Consider the following 18611-nt stretch of genomic DNA (forward strand, 5'->3'; position numbering starts at 1 on the left):
GGGCTCGTTCTATGAGGCTTAGCCTATACCACCTCCCCAGAGATGGAAGGGGCTCTACATCCCACAGGTCCCCTGATGTAGCGGCCCATGTTGGCTAAGGGCTACATACCTTCCATTTGGCTCTGGCAAAGTTCTTCTCGATCTGAGCACACACACCATCCTTTATGTTCTTATCTGAAGCAGCATTACCAGAAATCCTGGGAGCAGAAACACATGCCAATGACCGGCTTCTCGGGGCCACTCTCCCAGACACTTCTGCCTATGCTCTACCTATTTTGCTAAGCTGGTGCCCCTTAAAGGATGAATTCAGCAAAGATCTCTGACCATACCCCATTCATGCACTCCAGCCTCATTGTAGGACTCTGCCAACCCACCCATTTTGTGTCTTCTCTCCTGTGCCAGGAGGTGGAATTGCTACTGGTCATCAGAGGTGGACTCTCACATTCATTACAAGTTCCAGGATATTATCACATCCCCTCCATCCCTCCAACTACCTTCCTGTCAAAAGAGTCCCTTTTTTTCTCAAGTCTGAGACTTACATCAACTATCCTTACCACTCATGGGAGATGGCTTCTTCAGCTGTAATCCTCTGGTCTTGGTCCACTTCCATTAGACGGGTCACCAGCTCTTTGGCTGCAGAAACAAGAAGCAAGAGGAAGGAGCTTAGTGCTCTGTCAGCCACAGGGCTAGGCACAGCCAGGAAGTATGGAATGGTGGCCAGTGGGGGTACTCAGACTCCTCAGCACCCATCTCCAAAGGAGCTAGAGATGGAGAAAAGAAGGATCCAAAGGCAAGAGAGAAGTAATTTCCTTCCTGCTCAGGGATAAGATTCCTGGAGATCCAGGGTCCCTCATATGCCTTACAGCAGATATGGCTGGGTAGGGGGAGGGTGGGCAGCAGAGGGTGCAGGGAATGGACACATGGTGGCAATATTATTATCTTTCCCAGCCATGCAAGTCTGGCACACACACATGTCCCTTCCATCCCTTTTTTCTCAAGGCTGATTTTGCTGAGTGGGATTCTGGGTGATTGTCCCCTTCTGGCTGTGGAGGAAGGAGTCTTGACTACACAGAGGTACTACTTTGCTGGGTGGTGGACAAGCCTTACCTGCCTGTGAAATGTCATCCCAGTAGGGTGGGTCAAACTCGTAGTCACCGGCCAGGATTTTGCGAAAGAGGTTCTTGTCGTGGTTTTCATAGTCATCCTCATCCACTTCCTCATAGAAGGGTGGATTCCCTGATAGGCTGCAGGAGGGAGAGTCAGAATGGTGAGTACAGAGCAGCCTGTCTCAGCTTGGACTTCTCCATGGCTTGGATTAACAAGGTAGTAGTGAGCTCTGGGCTCCGGCCTGTCTCCCTTCACCAGGGCCCAGGATTCTTCTGGGTCACTCCCTGAACTAGTTGCCAGGAAGCAGACTCTGGCTGTTCCCATTTTATTCCAGGCCCTAGCTCTTGTCTTTGTCCTGTCCTTATAGCAGTCATTCTCTGGTCACCCACCCCTTTCAACTCCACCCTCAGCTCCCTGGCCTGGGTGGCACCCAAGGATAACCATCCTTATCTCCTGCTGCTCACAGTCAGTTTCAGAGATCCCCAAATCACAGTTCATGTCTCTGTCCTTACAGAATGTACATGATGACGCCAATAGCCCAACAGTCCACAGGCCGTCCATACCGTTGGCGTCCCACCACCTCTGGAGCTGAAACAACACAACAGAAGAGTGACAGCCATGCCATAGAAGGATCAGGATCCCTACCTCTGCCTTCCAAGGATTTCCACAAGCCTTTGTATCCCTAAAGTTCTGGTGGATGGTACTCTCCCATTACATACATCTACTTCTAGCTTAGACACCTCACATTTCTGTTACCAGTGGCACAAGGACTAACCCAGATGGCTTTCCAGAGCTGTTTCTCACTGTGCTGTCCCTCCTCCTGATACTTGGGGCCTCACACAGTATCCCCCAAGACAGGAAACTCGCAGCCCCTCACACAAGACAGCCACCCCTTTCCTTAGCTGCCCATCATTAGCCTAGGCCAGGAGTTTTCACACTTTTTTGGATCAGTGTACCCCCAGCAGGTGGACGCAGAGCAGTGTACCCCCGGCGGATGGACATGGGGGGTGGGAGGGCGGTGCGTGGCCAAATGTGAAATGGCGGCAGCTGCTGTATGCCAGCTTCCCCCACTCCCCGCGCCCGGCTGGGCAGGTGGCACCTGTGTGATGGCACTCTGTCCCCACACACCTGCACGTAACCTCTAGGGCCTTCTCAAATACACCTAGGGGTATGCGTACCCCCGGTTGACAACCCCTGGCCTAAGTTATGGTACCCAGTGGCTAGATTTCCTCTGAAGACCCCTCTCCCCTAGCTGAAACATAACATAGGCTGCTTGGAAGGAAAGATCTTGTTGGCAGAAAATGTAAGATTCATGGCCAAGAGGGTCTTGTTCACATGGAGAGATAGTGATCACCCTCCTGGGGGAAAAGCAAAAGGTACAGAACAGCTTAGCATCGGAAAGCCAAATATAAAGAAGTGTAAAGGGATGCTCCATCACAGACATCACAGGTGGATTTAGCTTCCATATCCAGGGCAGAAGTTCCAGTCTTAGGTGGAAAAAACAAAGGGCTAAAAGGAAATCTTAGTCTTTATGCTTCAGCACCCAAACCAGCCTTTAACCGTGGGAGCTAAGAAGGAACAGGTTGGAACTGACAGTAAGACAGTAATTCCCTACTGACTCTAGAGCCCTGAGGGAAGGACCAGGCCTGGACTTCAGTGTCCCTGGAGCTCTGGGTACAGCTCCTATGAGAGGAAGGATTAGATCTGGGTTCCTGTCTCCATGGAAGGGGCTGCGGGTAACTGCTTCTTACTCTGTGGCTCATTCTTGGTTTGCAACAAAAAGTATTTACATGTTTGCACCTTGTCTTGCCCACCCCTGTTCTGGTTGCCCTCTGCCAAATGCCACTGTAACATCTTACCCAGATATTCTGGGGTGCCGCAAGGCTCCTTGATGAGGCCATTCTCTAGCTTTGCCAGGTGGAAATCACTGATAACAATCTTGGAGTTCTTCAGGCGGTTGTAATACACTAAATTCTCCAGCTGAAGGTCCCATGCAAAGAGAAGGGAAGAAATGAATGGAGGGGAGAGAGCATCCTATCCTTTTGACAGGTATAAAGCCATGGCAATTATCAGTGCCCCATGACCACTAGGGCCTGCCATACTACTTGGACAATAGGATGCTTCTCATAGCCATTTATTTGGCTCAGTCAGCACCCAGTCCAACCCCAGGAAAGAAGGGCTACTTTCCACATAGAGAGTTCAGGGTGCCAACAACCAACCTGCAAACAGGAAGCCACCATCTAGAGGAGAGCACAGTGGGATCCCCTCCTTAAGCCATGCTCTAGTTTAGAGCACTGATGGCCAAACTTTTTGTCTTGTGTACTACAAATTAAGCCCTGTGCCTTTCCTGAGTCCTACTCTGATCCCCTTCCCACCTTGCTAAATCTGCCATTCTTTCTGTTCCCTGCCCTTTGCTCCCTTCCTGACCTGCTGTTCTGCTTTCTGCTCTGGGCTCCCTGCATGATCTGCTGCTCTGCTTTCTGCTCCTTGTCCTTTCTGTTGCTGTGCTGCTTGCCCCCTCCTTAATCTGCTGTGTGCCACACACAAAGGCTGCTCATGCCACAGGTTGGCCACCCCTGCTCTACAGAAAGGGAAGTCCTGGTATATCTGGATTGCTGGTGGCAGCTCCTCAATGCCTGTGACAGCAGATGAAGCCTGCAGGGATTGAAATGCCTAGGGGCTGTCCTAGCAGCATGGAGATACAGGCTAGTAGGGAAGCTGACAGACTTACCTTGAGGTTCCTGTGCACAATCTTGAGGGAATGGAGATAAGCAACAGCCTCCAACACCTGTCGGATGACATTGCTGGTGTCTCGCTCAGAATAATAACCCTGATCCAAGATCCAGTCAAACACCTCCCGGCCTGTGGCCCTGTAGTTAGGGAGAGACACAGCAAAAGCCTGAGAGAATAGCCGTACCAGGCAGGAGTGACTCCAGCTCCACTGTGACTCAGAGTTCTGTACAATGCTCTGGGTAGGAGGGACAGCAATGGAAGAGGAGTGTTATGAGGATTGGCTCAGCCAGATGGATGAAGCAGTGACCTTCTCACCTGGGACGCAGAGCTTAGCAGTCAGAGCCTTGGAAAAGACCAGAGAAATCTGTGAATTTCTAGGCACTTAGCTAAACGCCCAGAGCTTCTGCCATCCAAAAATTCAGTGCAGCTGGCCATGCCACCCCCATCCAGCAAGCATGCTCACAGCAGAGGCCTGAGTGTTCCTGACAGCTCCCTGTGGCTGGCTGTAGCTAAATTTAATATGATCTAGCCTGAAATCAGACCTCTGAAACAAGTCCTCCCATAGGCCCAGGTCCTTCTCAGGTGAATACATTTCCTGTATCACTGTTACAGGAAATATATATATACACACTGGTATATCAATGGTCCCAGAACTAGATTATTCCAGGAATCCTGCCTTTTCTACCCTAAAATCAACACCCTGTATTTGAGGCTCTAAGCTCTCTATGATCCACAGCACGGCTCTTTCTCTGGCTGTGGTGGCATGGATGGGCTGCAGCTCAGAGGGCACCACTGACTGATTTCTGTCAACAGACAGAGTAGATGGCCATGCCCATTGTGCAGAGAGGAAAACCATAGGAGCATACGGGGCAAGAACAAGTGTCAGAAAGGAGCCTGGGAAGTCCCAGGCTTTCTGGAGAGGTCCCAAGGGGCATTAACTTACAGTTCCAGGAAGATGAAGTACTCTTTCCGGGTGACATATACATCAACCAGCTGCAGGATGTTGGGATGCTTCACCCTATGGGGACAGGGCAAGAGAGCACAGACTCAGCAGGCTCTGCCTGATGTGCACCATGGCTCAGAAAGGTACCCCCTAGGCCAAGGCACAGAGACCCTGCCTGGTTCTGATCCAACATGTATATCCCCCTCCCCATGAGCTGGTGGATCTCAGGGGAACTCTACAGACCAGAAATGAAAGGTGACTTGGAGGATGAGCTACAGGGACAACAGAGCCCCTAATACAAGACTATGAAGAGTGCTCTGATTCAGCTCTTCATGGTGGCTGGGGTAGGCTGGCCTGGGGTAGGCAGGAATGAGTTTCTTGTTCAAAACCCACAGTTGCTCTCAGCTCCCCACTTCATACTTGCCAGCTGGTTGGTGCTATTTGTTTGCCTTTGCTTCTAAGTCCTTCTGAGAACCCTATTAGAGGAGGTAAAGATGCTGGGGGCACAGAAGCTGCCTGGTACTGAAACAGACCATTTCAGAAGGCAACAACCAAATCAGGCAGAGTACAATTAAACAAAATCACTTGTTGTCAGAGAAGAGCTTGACTGGGGCGACTTTTTGTCAGGGTGAGCCTTGTGGTGTTGTGTCATCAGTTTAGCAGATGCAGTTTCTATTGGTATACCGGACTTCAGTCCTCTTCTACTAGCTGTTGCATATGAGAAGGTAAAAGCCTACTATAGCTGCAACATAATACATCTACTTTACTATGTTGCAAAGACAGCAGACTCATGCTGTTAGTATTGAAGGTTCCCAGGTCAAAGCCCAAGGGGTTCTACAGACTTACATTTTCAAGATGATGATCTCATTCTTGGCTGCCTTTCGCACCTTCCGCCCATCTCTCTTCAGAAATTTCTTGCATGTGTAGAGTTTTCCTGTTGTTTTTTCTTTGGCTCGGAAAATTTCACAGAACTCCTCCCTGGGGAATGTGTCACCAGAAGACCAGTTAAAAATGTTATGACATGATGCCTCACCTACCCATATCATGACTGCAGAGCATAGGACGGTGGGGTGGAAAACATACTAATCAGACTTAGACCCAAAGAGAGTGGCCAATGCCATTGGACAATTTGAAATGTTGAAATGAACTGATCATGTAGTTATGGTACCCATGCTTCTCTTAACTTATTTTAGAGGGAACTGGAGGGTAAATAGTAGTTACCATGTAGCAGCATGTCTGAGTTACAGCTTTAAAATGACTTCCTGGTCAGATGATAATGGCAAGGACAGAAGAAGCAAGACTGAGCAGGGCTCCTTTCCCATAAAAGAAATGGGTTCTATAGAACCTTGTTCCTGGTGGGAATTCTGTGCTGGAGGGAGCAATTTTACATTATAGAAAATCTCTGTCTTGCTCAAATTTTCACCAGTTCAGAGAGACTCCACCCATTTTGCTGGAAGAGCCTCTGCTAAGCCCACACAGGCTACAAAAACGGTAGGCACAAGACTGAGATCATCAATGGTCAAGGCTGCCCCCAGTACAGAGCCAGTTTCTCCCATGGCAATCTGAAAACCCATGCCATCAAACATCAGACATCCTTCAGATATATGGATCTCTGACACCAAGTGTGATGCTTTGTTGCTATATTAACCTACATTTTAATAGCATAATATACATATAAGTGGAAAGCATATTGAAACAAAATACATTCAGACTAGAAATAAGGTGCCAATTTTTCACAGTGATGGTATTTAATCAATGGAATCATGTACCAAGGGCTGAGATGGAGTACCCATCAGTTAAGACAGTTACATGTCTAAAAACTCCTGTAGATTAAACAAGAAGTTCTGTGGTTTTCTTAGAGAGGTCAGACTGTATGATCACAGAGGCCCCTTTTGGTTACAATATGATCCTGAGTCCAGGAGAATCTGCTAAAATTGTTCAGATTCAATTCAGAGTCTGGAGTGACATTTTGCTCAATAAACTGGGGAGCTTTAGTGAGTCTACTGGCAGCTTCTACAGATGAAGATGAAGTGACCTGATGATCTATGCATCTGTTCTGGTCTTTCTGAAGGCCACATGACAAGCCAGATGAAAGAAGTCTGTGTTTGAATCTCTGTGCGGAGAAGATGGTTCAAAGCTTTGGGGTCTTTGATTAGACTCAGCATTTGAGCTCCCCTGTGATTAATCCCCTCCCTGTCAGCAAGTGAGTGGAGCTAAGCAGCTAAGCATATAAGTCAGTGGAACTCCTTATTAGGTAAACTTGAGCAGCAAAAATTAAGGATTTGGAGAGGTGTCTGTGTGGCTCTATATCAGATATGGATGACAAGGGAACAGCTGCTGTGACCTGCTTTGGGTGAGCTGTTTTCATTTTTGTTGAAGAACAGAAGAAATGTCTGGTGCATGGACATACTAGGTAACAAGATAGATGACGGGGAGCCTGCAATCCTTCATAGTATCCAAGAAAAGAAGGACATCTTGGATAACCCAGTTCAGAAATAATTGCCACAGATTACACAAGGAGAAGGGTCAGTGAGGGGGGAATCAGAGAGAATAGAATGGAAAAAGTTTACTGGTGATTTGTCACAAAGAAGGGGAATAAAGATAGGAGGTATTCAACCTAGCCAGAAGTATAAAATTGTTATCAGTGTTTGTAGAGGAATGGAAGAGAAAAATAGAGAGGGCATGACTAATGGACATCCTTCCTGTATGAAGCAAGAAGATATCACAAGAGCATCTTCAGGCCTTCTAGAAAGGCAAATAATCCTCATTAAGGTTAGTAAATTCAGGGAGAGAAACAAGGACAACAGGAAAGGGTGATGCCTGTACACGGTAAAAATATGGATGTAACTGCAAGACTGATTCTGAGGTCAACCTGCAGATTTAGTGATGATGCACAATGGAACCAATGACATGACATCATGTGAAACTGCATGGATGAAAGAAGATTTCAAGGGCCTTGGAAGAGAGCTGAAGAGGGGGAAAGTCCAAATGATCCTCCTGGATAGTCTTTTCATCTCAGAGTGAAGAGAGACGCACAAAATAATGAAGGGGAACCACTGACTGTGCGGCTGGTATAAGGCTGGAGGTTTCCATTTGGGGGAACATTGCACAGCTCCTCTGTCACTGAAATGTGGCCCAATAGGGCAGCCTGCATCTCACATGTAGGAAAATTGATCTATGTGGTTGGAGACTAGCTGAAGCACCCAAGAAAGCATTAAACTGGCCAGACAAAGGGAGGTGTTTAGAAGGCAAATGAAGTATAAGAATTTTTCAGTTGCTTACATACTGATGCTAAGAGTCATGTAACAAGTGAGAGGAACTGGAAATTGTCTGTGACAAAAACAAATTTGCTATAACTGGTATTACTGAAATCTGGTAGAATGATTCGCATGATTGGAATGTTAAAATAATTGGTTATAGCCTGTTATGGAAGGAAACAGCAGGAAAGAGAGATGGAGAGCAGCAGTCCATATTAAAAGCATCATTATCTGTGTTACAGTATTGATAACTTACAGCATAGGATCTTGGTTGCATATGGATTAATGTGCTAACAAAGTCAACGAGATAACCATCGTGAGGCAGCTCTCCTTTGAACCTCATTAACTCATGGCTAAAGAAGAATTAATCAGTGAACTCAAAATTAGTGGTTACCTAGGGACCAGTGATTCATCAGGCACCTGACTAGACCTCTAACATGTACACCATCATCCAGAGGATCAGTGGTTGCCTATATAATGATTCTGGTCTGAGAATATTCAATATAAGTAAATAGAGACAAACCCTAGCAAGTAACACGTGTACTTCATGTTTCAAAAGGATGTATTACAATATCTGAGGAAAATTATGAGAAAACTGAATTGGAAGGAAAAATGTAGATAAGAAAAACTACGAGTTCTTTAAGCAGAGTTTATTATTATTCCACAGTCAAGAAATAGTACACTTTGAACTAAATCCTATTTCACTATTAGCACCTAAGTAGCACTTTCATAGTCATGAAACTGCAATTGTTTGATGCTTCTTCACAGTTTAGATTATATTTTCACCTGTGCCAGATTAGCATCATCCAGGTAAGTACATACCTGCAAGAGGCAAAACTAAGGAAGAGGTGGTCCTCGCCACTTTTAGGTCAACAGCATAGTGGTTAGGATACTTGCCCAGGAACCAGAGGATACTTGCCCTTAGAGGCAGGGGCTTGAACCTGCACATCTCCAGCAAATTGCTCTAGCTTCCAGGCAGGGGGGGTAGGCATTGCCCAGTGCACTCTCAACCTCCATTGAAACTATCCAGGAGGCAGGAAAAAACTAGGGGAATGATGATGATTCACTGAGATGGATGCTTCGCTGGACAGGAGGGGGCTCTGGCTCCTAACCCTAGTAGCTTTTCTATACTTTGAATTTAATACTGATTGGCTAAAATGGTTAAAGGGTAGTGGGATAGTTGCTGCCCCAGTGGGGGCACAGCTAGAACCCAGGACTCCTTTCTCCAGGACAGATCCACTTCACTAAGCCACCCTTCTGCTGTATTGCTCTTCTCTTCCTGCTGAGTAGGAAAGTACAAACTGAGTGTATTTAAAGAGGTCCAAGTAGAATCTAAGGTATGTGCAAGTGTCAAAAATTGTAATTATGAAAGTACATAAGTGTCATGTGAAGTAGGAATACATGCTAGCCCATTGGCTAGAAGCTTACATGTGTTCAGTGGATAAAAGCAAGCAGCAAACAGAACTAAAAATGAAATATATAAAAAGAAGAAGATATATTAGAAATTTCAGAGTATACAAAGAAGTTTAGGGAAGCTAAACTCATCAAGGACAATTTAATAGGTGGCAGAGCTAAGGACTGTAAGAAATTTGTAAATATACTAAGAACAAAAAAATCCTAACAAAGGTATAGACCTATTACTAGGCTAAAATTGTAAAGTTTTCGTTAATAAAGACACAGCAAATGTTGACATTTTCAATAAATATTTTGATCTGCACTTAAAACAAAGTGAAATGATGTGTTCGTATGTGGTGGAACACAATTGGAGTGCTCACCACTTAGTGTGGGCTGCAGCAGGCTGGAGAAGTGCCTGCAAGGAGGGCAGCCAGGAGACACCCCTGAATAGCCATTTTAAGGGGGAAGGTGTTTGGCAGAGCACCAACCGGGTATTCACCACTTAATAGTTTCATAGTTTCTAGGGTTGGAAGGGACCTGAACAGATCACCAAGTCCGACCCCCTGCCCTGGGCAGGAATGAGTGCTAGGATCAGAATACCCCAGCCAGGTATCTATCCAACCTCCTGTTGGAGACCCCCAATGTAAGGGAGAGCACCACCTCCTTGGGGAGCCCACTGCAGAGCCTAGCAGCCCTAACTGTAAAGTAATGCCTCCTGTTATCAAACCTGAACCTGCTCTCAATCAATTTGTGGCCATTATTCCTTGTTACCCCAGGTGGTGCCCTGAGGAACAGAGCCTTACCTATTTTCTGCTGGTCCCCCCTGATGAGTTTATAGACAGCCACCTGATCCCCTCTCAGTCTTCTCTCATGGAGGCTGAATAGATTCAGGCCCTTTAGTCTATCTTCGTAGGGCCTGGCCTGCTGCTCCCTGACCATGTGGGTGGCCCTCCTCTGGACCCTCTCCAGGTTAGCCACATTCCTCTTGAAGTGCGGCACCCCAAACTGGATGTGTGCTCCAATTGCGGCCTGACCGTGCCGCATAGAGGGGAAGGATCACCTCCTTGGACCTGCTTGTGATGTATCTGTAGATCCACGACAAGGTGTGGTTGCCCTTACTGACCACTTCCTCGTATTGGCAGCTCACCTCCATCCTGGAGTCAACAATGACTCCAAGATCCCTTTCAGCCACTGTGTTGTTGAGAAGGGTGTTCCCCAGCCTATAGGTATGTTGCAGGTTCCTTCTCCCTCGATGCAGCACCTTGCACTTGTCTGTGTTGAATCCCATCCTATTCTCATCTGCCCACCTCTGCAACCTGTCTAGACCTAGCTGGATGCTGTCCCTCCCCTCCAATGTGCCCACTTCTCCCCACATCTTAAGGGCTGTTGCAAGCTCTGAGTGAGCTTGCTGTGTGGGTAGCAGGGAAAGCCTCCCCCAGGGACCATTTTAAGGGGGAAGGTGGGTGGCAGAGCACCTTGGGTATCCTTTAAGGAGGAGAGCAGGCAGCAGACAGGTGCATGCCAGCCCTGATGAGGAGGCCATTTTCAGATCCTGGCTTTCAGGGCTGGGTCAGGAGTTTGCTGCCAGCAGCCAAGGAAGCAACACCATCTGGCTGCCCTGCTACTCCGGGAACATCTTGCAGGTAAGGGCAGGAGCAATGGGGAGGGCAGCAGGCTCCTGGTCCTGGTCCTGGTTGTGACTGGAAACTGCACCCTGCTGAGGAAGGGTGGCCTGGTGGGACTCCTTGTGGCGTGGGAGTCCCCAAGAAATGCCAGGTCAATTACCTCCCTGGTGAAAGGCAGGTCTGGGTGCCTTAACCCCAGCCCCTACCAGTCTGGTGGGTTATAAAACCAGAGGGGAGTGTGCCAGGCACGCCCATGGGTGGCCCCTCAGCCTGTGGGGCTGTAAGACCCCTGGGAGTAGTGGGGCCAGACATGGCCATGGGAGGCACCTAAGCCCGAGCCCCAGCAGAGCGGGGCGAGTGTGTTGAGGCCCAAGTAAGCCTGCAAGAGTCTGAGGCTGCAAGTGGGCCTGAGACCAAGTGAGGCAGCATAGGGAGAGCCACAAGTGAAAGGGGTGAGTCACTGACCCCAACAGGAGACCAGGGGGGTGCATTACCTGGTGAGGGTCTAGGGGCAGGATTAGCACAATGTTTGGTTAATTGTCTGGCCAGCATGTAGACAAGGGTGGTGGGAGAAACCCAAAAGGTTGCGCCATGGCTGGCCAAGGAGAACAGAGACAAGCCTAATGGCCTACATGGTTGCTTGAGGGAGCTGGGCAGGGTGAATGTGGCTTGGTAAGGGGCATGAGTGGGAGAGGCCTGGTGAGAGCAGGCAGAGTGGTAAAGGCCCCAGTGAGAGGGGGGTAGCATGTGTGAGGCCCTGAACAGGGAAGCATGAGAGAGACCTAACACTGTGCTGAGTTGGGCCCGGCCTCAGAGTGTAGCACAACTCCCAGAAACATCTGCAAGGCACAGGACACGATAAGGGAAGGTCTGAGTCATGTGAAAACCACCCTTTGACACCAGGGCACTCAAAGGGCAGCCTCCAGCTTAATTAACATCCTAATTTATTAAACAACAAGGTGGGGCAGGCAAGTAAGGCAGGCGGCTTGTCCAAAAACAGGCTGGCAGCCGGCACTCTTACTGGGCCTGGAAGCTTGCATCTGTCACATCATATCATATGAAGATGATTTAATACTTTAAAACAATATAACTTTGAAACAAACATTTTAAAATTACCAGGTCCACATAGTTTCCATTATTCAAGAGTCCTAAAAGAGTTAGCTGAGACCTTTGCCTAATGATGTTACATTTAAATGAATCTAGAATATCAGGCACATGGCAGGAGCCTGGAAAAATGCTAATGTTATGCCAATATTAAAAAATGGAAAATAAAATGTATTGAGTAACTGTACCAAGTAACTCTCTTAAATGTTGTATAAGACACTACACGATTCAACTGATAAAAAATTAAACATACGGAATATAATTAATTCCAGCCAGCATAGTTTTATGGAAAATAGGTCATGTCAAACAAACCTGATTTATTCTTATAAGAGATGATAAATTTGGTTGACAAAGGTAAATGTCAAGGTCCACTTCAGCCTAATAGTCCATTGCGATAGTTAAAAAAAGAAGCCCAAGAATATTACATTTGCTGACAACGTGGGATTCTTTTGCCACTTCCATTTGCCATTGTCACAGTTGTGTATCAATCTCTGTCCAACACACAAAACCCTGATCATAATTTTCATTTTTACAATTAACAGATGGCCTTCATGTAACTCTTGGTGTATGTGTGACTTGCTTCATAGATGCAACTACCCCGATGCCACACATAAGGCCACCTTTCTATACCACTTAATTGTTCTTTATAAATAAAGCAAGCTGGAACAGCTATTTGTGTGCCTCACTGAAATCCTCTCCAACACATGAGACTTTTAGACACCACTGGATCATTGTTTGCTGCACCTTCTACTATTTGTCTATGGCAAGGCAACAGTCTGTGCCATGCAGAATAGGTCAGCTGTCCCTGGTGCCAAGATGGTACTCATACCTGCTGCTCCTGGTGGGAAGCCTGATAGTGCTGCCCACAGAATTTTCCTGTGGGTCCAAGACAAGTCTTAAGACATGACTGTCTCCCAGCTTGACACCCAATACCAATTTGCGACCATCCAACTTAGGGCGGTGTCTTAGTTATGTATCTGTATTTTAAGTAAGCATGATACAGCTCTATTATGGTTTCATACAATTATAGATTTGTAAAGCACTAGGGCTAGAAGGAACCTCCAGAGGTCTTCTAATCCAATCCTTCACCCGAGGCAGGATCATCCCTATCCAAACCATTTTATACAATCCATAAATCTAAACTCTTCATAAGGCTACCATCAACCCTGACACAACATAGAATTAACACCCTAACCTGCCACAGGTAAAGGCAGGGAACCAGGGCAGCCAATGTCCTGTTTCTATTAAATGTTTTCAATATATGCTCAAGTGATCCCACATAGAGGACCATGCCCCACAACCAGCAAGGCCCAGAAGCATGGGAAATACCTGTAGTAGAACATAGACGTAGCTACACCTAGATCATCCCTAACCAGTGGCTGTCCAACTTCTTCTTGAATACTCCAGTGATGGATAGTGCACAACTTCCCTGGGCAGTCTATTCCACTGCCTCAGTATTCTAATAGTGAAGAAGTTTTTCTGTATATCCAGTCTAAACTTATTTTGCTGCAACTTCAAGCCATTGGTCTACATCCTCCATTCTGCTACAAGAGAAAAAGGTGCTTTCCCTCTTCCTTATGGCAGTCCTTCAATTATTTGAAGACTGCTATCATGTCCCCTCTTAAGTTTTTTGCACAAGCCAAATATGGCTAGCTCCTTCAGTGCCTCCTCATATGACTTCTTTCCAAGCCCTTTATTATCTTTGCTACCTACCTCTGGACCCTCTCTAACTTCTCCCCATCCTTTTTTAAAATATGGAGCTCAGAACTGCAAACAGTACTCCAGATGAGGCCTGACAAGTGGTGAATAAAAAGGCACTATCACCTCCCATGTCTTGCACCTAATGCTTTTATTGATACATCCCAAAACTTCATTTGCCTTTTGTGTGGCTGCATCACACTGCAGACTCGTTTTGAATTTGTAATCTACCAAGACTCTTTTTCCATAGTACTGCCATTCAGCTGAGAGTCACCCATTTTATCTTTGTGTTTTTCATGATTGTTCCTGAGGTGTAGCACCTTGCATTTGTTCATATTGAACTTCATCCTGTTAGCTTTATCTCAGTTTTCCAATCAAGATCCTTCTAAATTGCACTTGCATCTTGTAGCATGTTCACTATCCTTCCCAATTTTCTGTCATCTGCAAACCTGCTTAAGAAACTACCTATGCAAGCATCCAAATCCTTAATAAACACATGGAACAGCAATGAGCCCAGGACAGACTCCATTCAAGACCTCCTGGCATTCTGCCATGGATCCATTAATAATTACCCTATGCTTGTGGTTATGGAGCCAGTTACCTATCCACCTTACCGTAGCTTTGTGCAACCTATATTTTTCCAATTTGTTTACGAGAAGATCATGTGAGATGGTATCAAAAGCTTTGCTGAAATGCAAATAAACTATATCCACATCATTCCCTTCATCTAGACAACTAGTTACTATGTCAAAGAAGGGGATTAAGTTTGTTTGTCACAATTCATTTTTTTATAAATCCATGCTGGCTGCTTTTCCTCCAGATGCTAACCAGTCTGTAGTTCCCCAGATCCTCCATTTTGGCTTTTTAAAAGAGAGGAACTGTGCTGGCTCTCTTCCAGTCCTCTGGTACCTGGCCCATCTCCCACAACTTCATGAAGATCCTTGCCAAAAGCCCTGAGAGCACAGAAATGTAGAAACTTAGGGTTGAAAGGGACCTCAGGAGGTCATCTAATTCAACCCCCTGCTCAAAGTGGGACCAGGCCCAACTAGATCATCCCAGCTAAGGCTTTGTCTACCCAGGTCCTAAAAACCTCCAAGGGGGAAGATTCCACAACATCTCTGGGTAACCTATTCCAGTGCTTTACTACTCTCCTCATGAGAAAGTTCTTCCTAACCAAAACTTCCCTTGCTGCAACTTGTTTTGTTGCACACAAAGACTACTGCTCCTTGTTTTGTCATTGGCAGCCACTGAGAACAGTTTAGCTCCATCCTCTTTGGAACCTACAGGCAGTTGAAGGCTGTTATTAAATCCCCTCTCAGTCTTTTCTTCTCCAGACTAAATAAGCCCAGGTCCCTCAACTGCTCGTCAGAAGTCATGTGCCCCAGTCCCCTAACCATTTTTGTTGCCCTCTGCTGGACTCTCCAACTTGTCTGCATCCTTTTTGTAGAGGAGGGCCCAAAACTGGACTCCAGATGTGCCCTGATCAGTGCAGAATAGAGGGGAGAAATCACTTCCTTTGATCTGCTGACAATGCCCCTACTAATGAAGCCCAGTATGCCATTAGTCTTTTTTGCAACATGAGCATGCAACATGAGTTGGCTCCTATTCTTCTTATTGTCCATTGTAACAAACAGGTCCTTTTCTCCAGAGGTGTTGCTTAGTCAGTTGGTCCCAAGCCTGTATGGTGCATGGAGTTGTTCCATCCAAAGTGAAGGACTTAAACTTTTCCTTAGTGAACCTCATGAGATTTCTTTTGGTTCAATCCTCCAATTTGTTGACATCTCCCTGGCTCCCAGCCCTACCCTCCAGTGCATCTACTACTTCCCCCAGATTGGTAATACCTGGAAACTTGCTGAGGGTGCACTCTGTCCCATCATCCAGATTGTTGATGAAGATAATGAACAAAACCAGCCCCAGGAATGCCCTTTGGAGCACTCCACTTGATACTGGCTGCCAGCTAGACATCAAGCCATTGATTACTACCCTCTAAGCCTGATGATCCAGGCAGTTTTCTATCCATCTTGCAGTCCATTCATCCAACCCAGACTTCCTTAGCTTGCTTGCAAGAATGTTGTGGGAGACCATATCAAAAGCTTTGCTAAAGTCAAGGTATGTTACTTCCATTGCTCTTCCCATATCCACAGAGCCAACCATCTCATCACAGAAGACAAGTCAGGTTGGTCAGACATGACTTGCCCTCTCTGAAGCCAAGCTGATTGTTCCTAATAACTACCTTCTCCTCTAAGACTGCTTGCAGACATTAAAAAACAAGCCAAATGAACCACACCTTACCAAAAGCAGCAGTGCATTACTTTGACCCGGCTCTCCATCATCTGTATAGATAAGGTCTTCAGTGGGGCTTCTGGTGCTTTTATCTAAAGCTGAATCAATCAACTATTAGAAGTGCCAAAAAAGCCCCACTAAAGCACCTGATCTATGCAGATGTTGGGCAAGCTGAAGTCCAAATAATACACTGCCTGTTCTGGGTATGTGCTGGGCTTGGCGGGGGAGCACACTAAATTTAAAGTAAAGCACCATTTTCTTTTGGTTTTTCTTAACATCTGCAAGTAGCCCATGTCTTTACAAATTAATTTCTTCTGCTCCATGATTTTTCCAGGGACTGAGATGAGACTTATGGGTCTGTAATTCCCCAGATCCTCCTTCTTCCTTTTCTTAAAGATAGGAATTTTATTTGCCCTTTTCCAATCATCCAGCTCTGCAGTCACATCAGCCAACTCCCTCAGCACCTCTGTGTGCCTCACCTCTGGCCCCATGGGCTTGTACATATACAGCTTTTCTAAATAATTCCTGACCTATTCTTTCACCCCTGCTAGCTCACCTCCTCCACAAGCTGTGCTGCCAAGTATAGTAGTCTGAGTGCTGACCTTGCCCATGAAGAATGAGGTGAAAAAGGCATAAAGTACATCAGCCTTTCTACATCACCTGTCACAAGGCTGCTTCCCTCATTCAGTAAGGGATCAACGCTTTCCCTGATCTTCCTCTTGTTGTTGACATGAGACAGATCTTCTTTGCCATTTCCTTCTATACCCTGGGATGAAATTCATCTGGCCCTGCTGACTTGTATTAATTCAAACCCAACAAAAGCTCTGATCATCTCTTTTATCATCTCATCCCCCAGCTTACCCCTTTCCTTATCTAGATGATCCGTATTAGGTTTCTGGCTGCAGCTTAACCTTTTTGTGAAGACTGAGGCAAAATAGCTGTTGAGCAGATCTGCCTTCTTCTTATCTTCTGTTAGGTGTTCCCCCTGGCTTGTTACAGAGGGCCCACAGCTTTCTTGGTCCTTCTTTTCTGACCATATACTTGTAGAACAAGGGTAGGCAATTATTTCAGCTGGAGGGCTGCTTAACGACTTTTCGTGAGCTGTCAAGGGCTACAAGGGTAGCTCCACCCCTTGACAGGTGCTCCTGGAAGTCCCACCCCTAGCCCCTGACCTTTGCCAGCAGAAGTCCCTCCCCTTGCCAGTGGAAGTACTCTTTTTGGGAGGGGTGTTTTGCCATCTTGGAACTGGAAAAAAACTAAATTATATACTAAAAATAAAACATCTACTATATCATATTTTAATTTTATTTTTAATTTTTTTATCCTGGTTTACATGTATTTGCATAGTGTATATAGAGGTTATTGCATAATAGCTCAAAATAAAGTCTTACTCTTGTATATTGTGTGTCTGGGGTGTAGGGTTTGTATATTGTGTGTCTGGGGTGTAGGGTTTGTGGGGGGATGTGCACAGGGTGTGGGGGTGTGTACATGTGGGATTTGTGGGGGGATGCTGGGTCTATGGGGGTGTACATGTGGCAGTGTGTGGGTAGATGTGGGGGTGGGTGTGTGGGGTTTGTGGTGGTGTGTGGGTGGGTATAGGGTTTGTGGGGAGGCCTGCTGGATTACAGGAATGTGTGGGGTTTGTGAGTGATGTGGTGTGTGGGGGGATTTGTGAAGGAGTGTGGGGTTTCTGGGGGGGTTGTGAAGGGGTGTGGGGGATGTGTAGGGTTTGTGGGGTGGCCTGTGGGGGTGTGTGGGAGTGTGTGTGGAACTTTTTGGAGGTCTGTGGGTGTGGGGCTTGTGGGGGGTGGGGTAGTGTGTGTGGGTGGGTGTGGGGTGTGTGGGGTTTGTGGAAGCGTCTGTGGCATGGTGAGTATGGGAGTGTACCTGGGGGGGTGTGGAGTTTGTAGGAGGGTGCAGGAGTATGCATATGTGTGTGTAGGGGTGTTTCTGGGGGTGTGGGGGGGTCCTCTGCTACCTGCACCCTCCCACCCATGGTGCACAGCTCCCTTCCACCGCCCTGCCCCATGGTGCATGGCTTCTACTGCCGGGACAGCAGTAGCAGCAACTGGCAGGCTCTTGGGGCTCTCATGGCCCATGGCAGGCAGAGCCCTTTGGTGACACATGGCTCCGGCCCAGTTCCAGGGCTGCATGTGGTGGCATGGAGCCAGCCTGGCCAGCTGGTGAGCACCTTTGAACAAAAGCACGGTGGCTTTGTGCCAGCATGTGGGGCTTTTGGCACTGTAGGCAGGAGCCATGTGCCAGCAGGCTGAGTCAGGCCAGCTCCATGACAAGGTGCAGTTAGCCTTCCTGACTGCATCCCCGCACTGCTGGCCCATATTCATCTTGGCATCAATGATGACTCCAAGATCCTTTTCTGCCTCTGCACTGACAAGAAGGGAGTTCCCCAGCCTGTAGGTATGGTGCCGGTTCTTCCTCCCCAGGTGCAGCACTTTGCACTTGTCA

General features: G+C 47.0%; 1 protein-coding gene across 1 annotated transcript in view; it reads right to left on the reverse strand.

Annotated features, from left to right (window-relative positions):
- CAMKV (CaM kinase like vesicle associated) overlaps positions 1 to 18611 on the reverse strand; it is a 33427-nt gene that overhangs the window by 6481 nt on the left and 8335 nt on the right. The window contains exons 2-9 of the mRNA XM_019547522.1: positions 5630 to 5761; positions 4784 to 4858; positions 3839 to 3977; positions 2967 to 3087; positions 1620 to 1695; positions 1108 to 1244; positions 555 to 633; positions 110 to 197 (exon numbers count right to left, since the gene is read on the reverse strand). Coding sequence (XP_019403067.1) covers positions 110 to 197; positions 555 to 633; positions 1108 to 1244; positions 1620 to 1695; positions 2967 to 3087; positions 3839 to 3977; positions 4784 to 4858; positions 5630 to 5761 — 847 coding nt within the window. The remainder of the gene's footprint in view (positions 1 to 109; positions 198 to 554; positions 634 to 1107; positions 1245 to 1619; positions 1696 to 2966; positions 3088 to 3838; positions 3978 to 4783; positions 4859 to 5629; positions 5762 to 18611) is intronic.

This window comes from Crocodylus porosus, unplaced genomic scaffold (assembly GCF_001723895.1).
Source record: "Crocodylus porosus isolate Cpor-Errol unplaced genomic scaffold, CroPor_comp1, whole genome shotgun sequence".
NCBI lineage: Eukaryota > Metazoa > Chordata > Crocodylia > Crocodylidae > Crocodylus > Crocodylus porosus.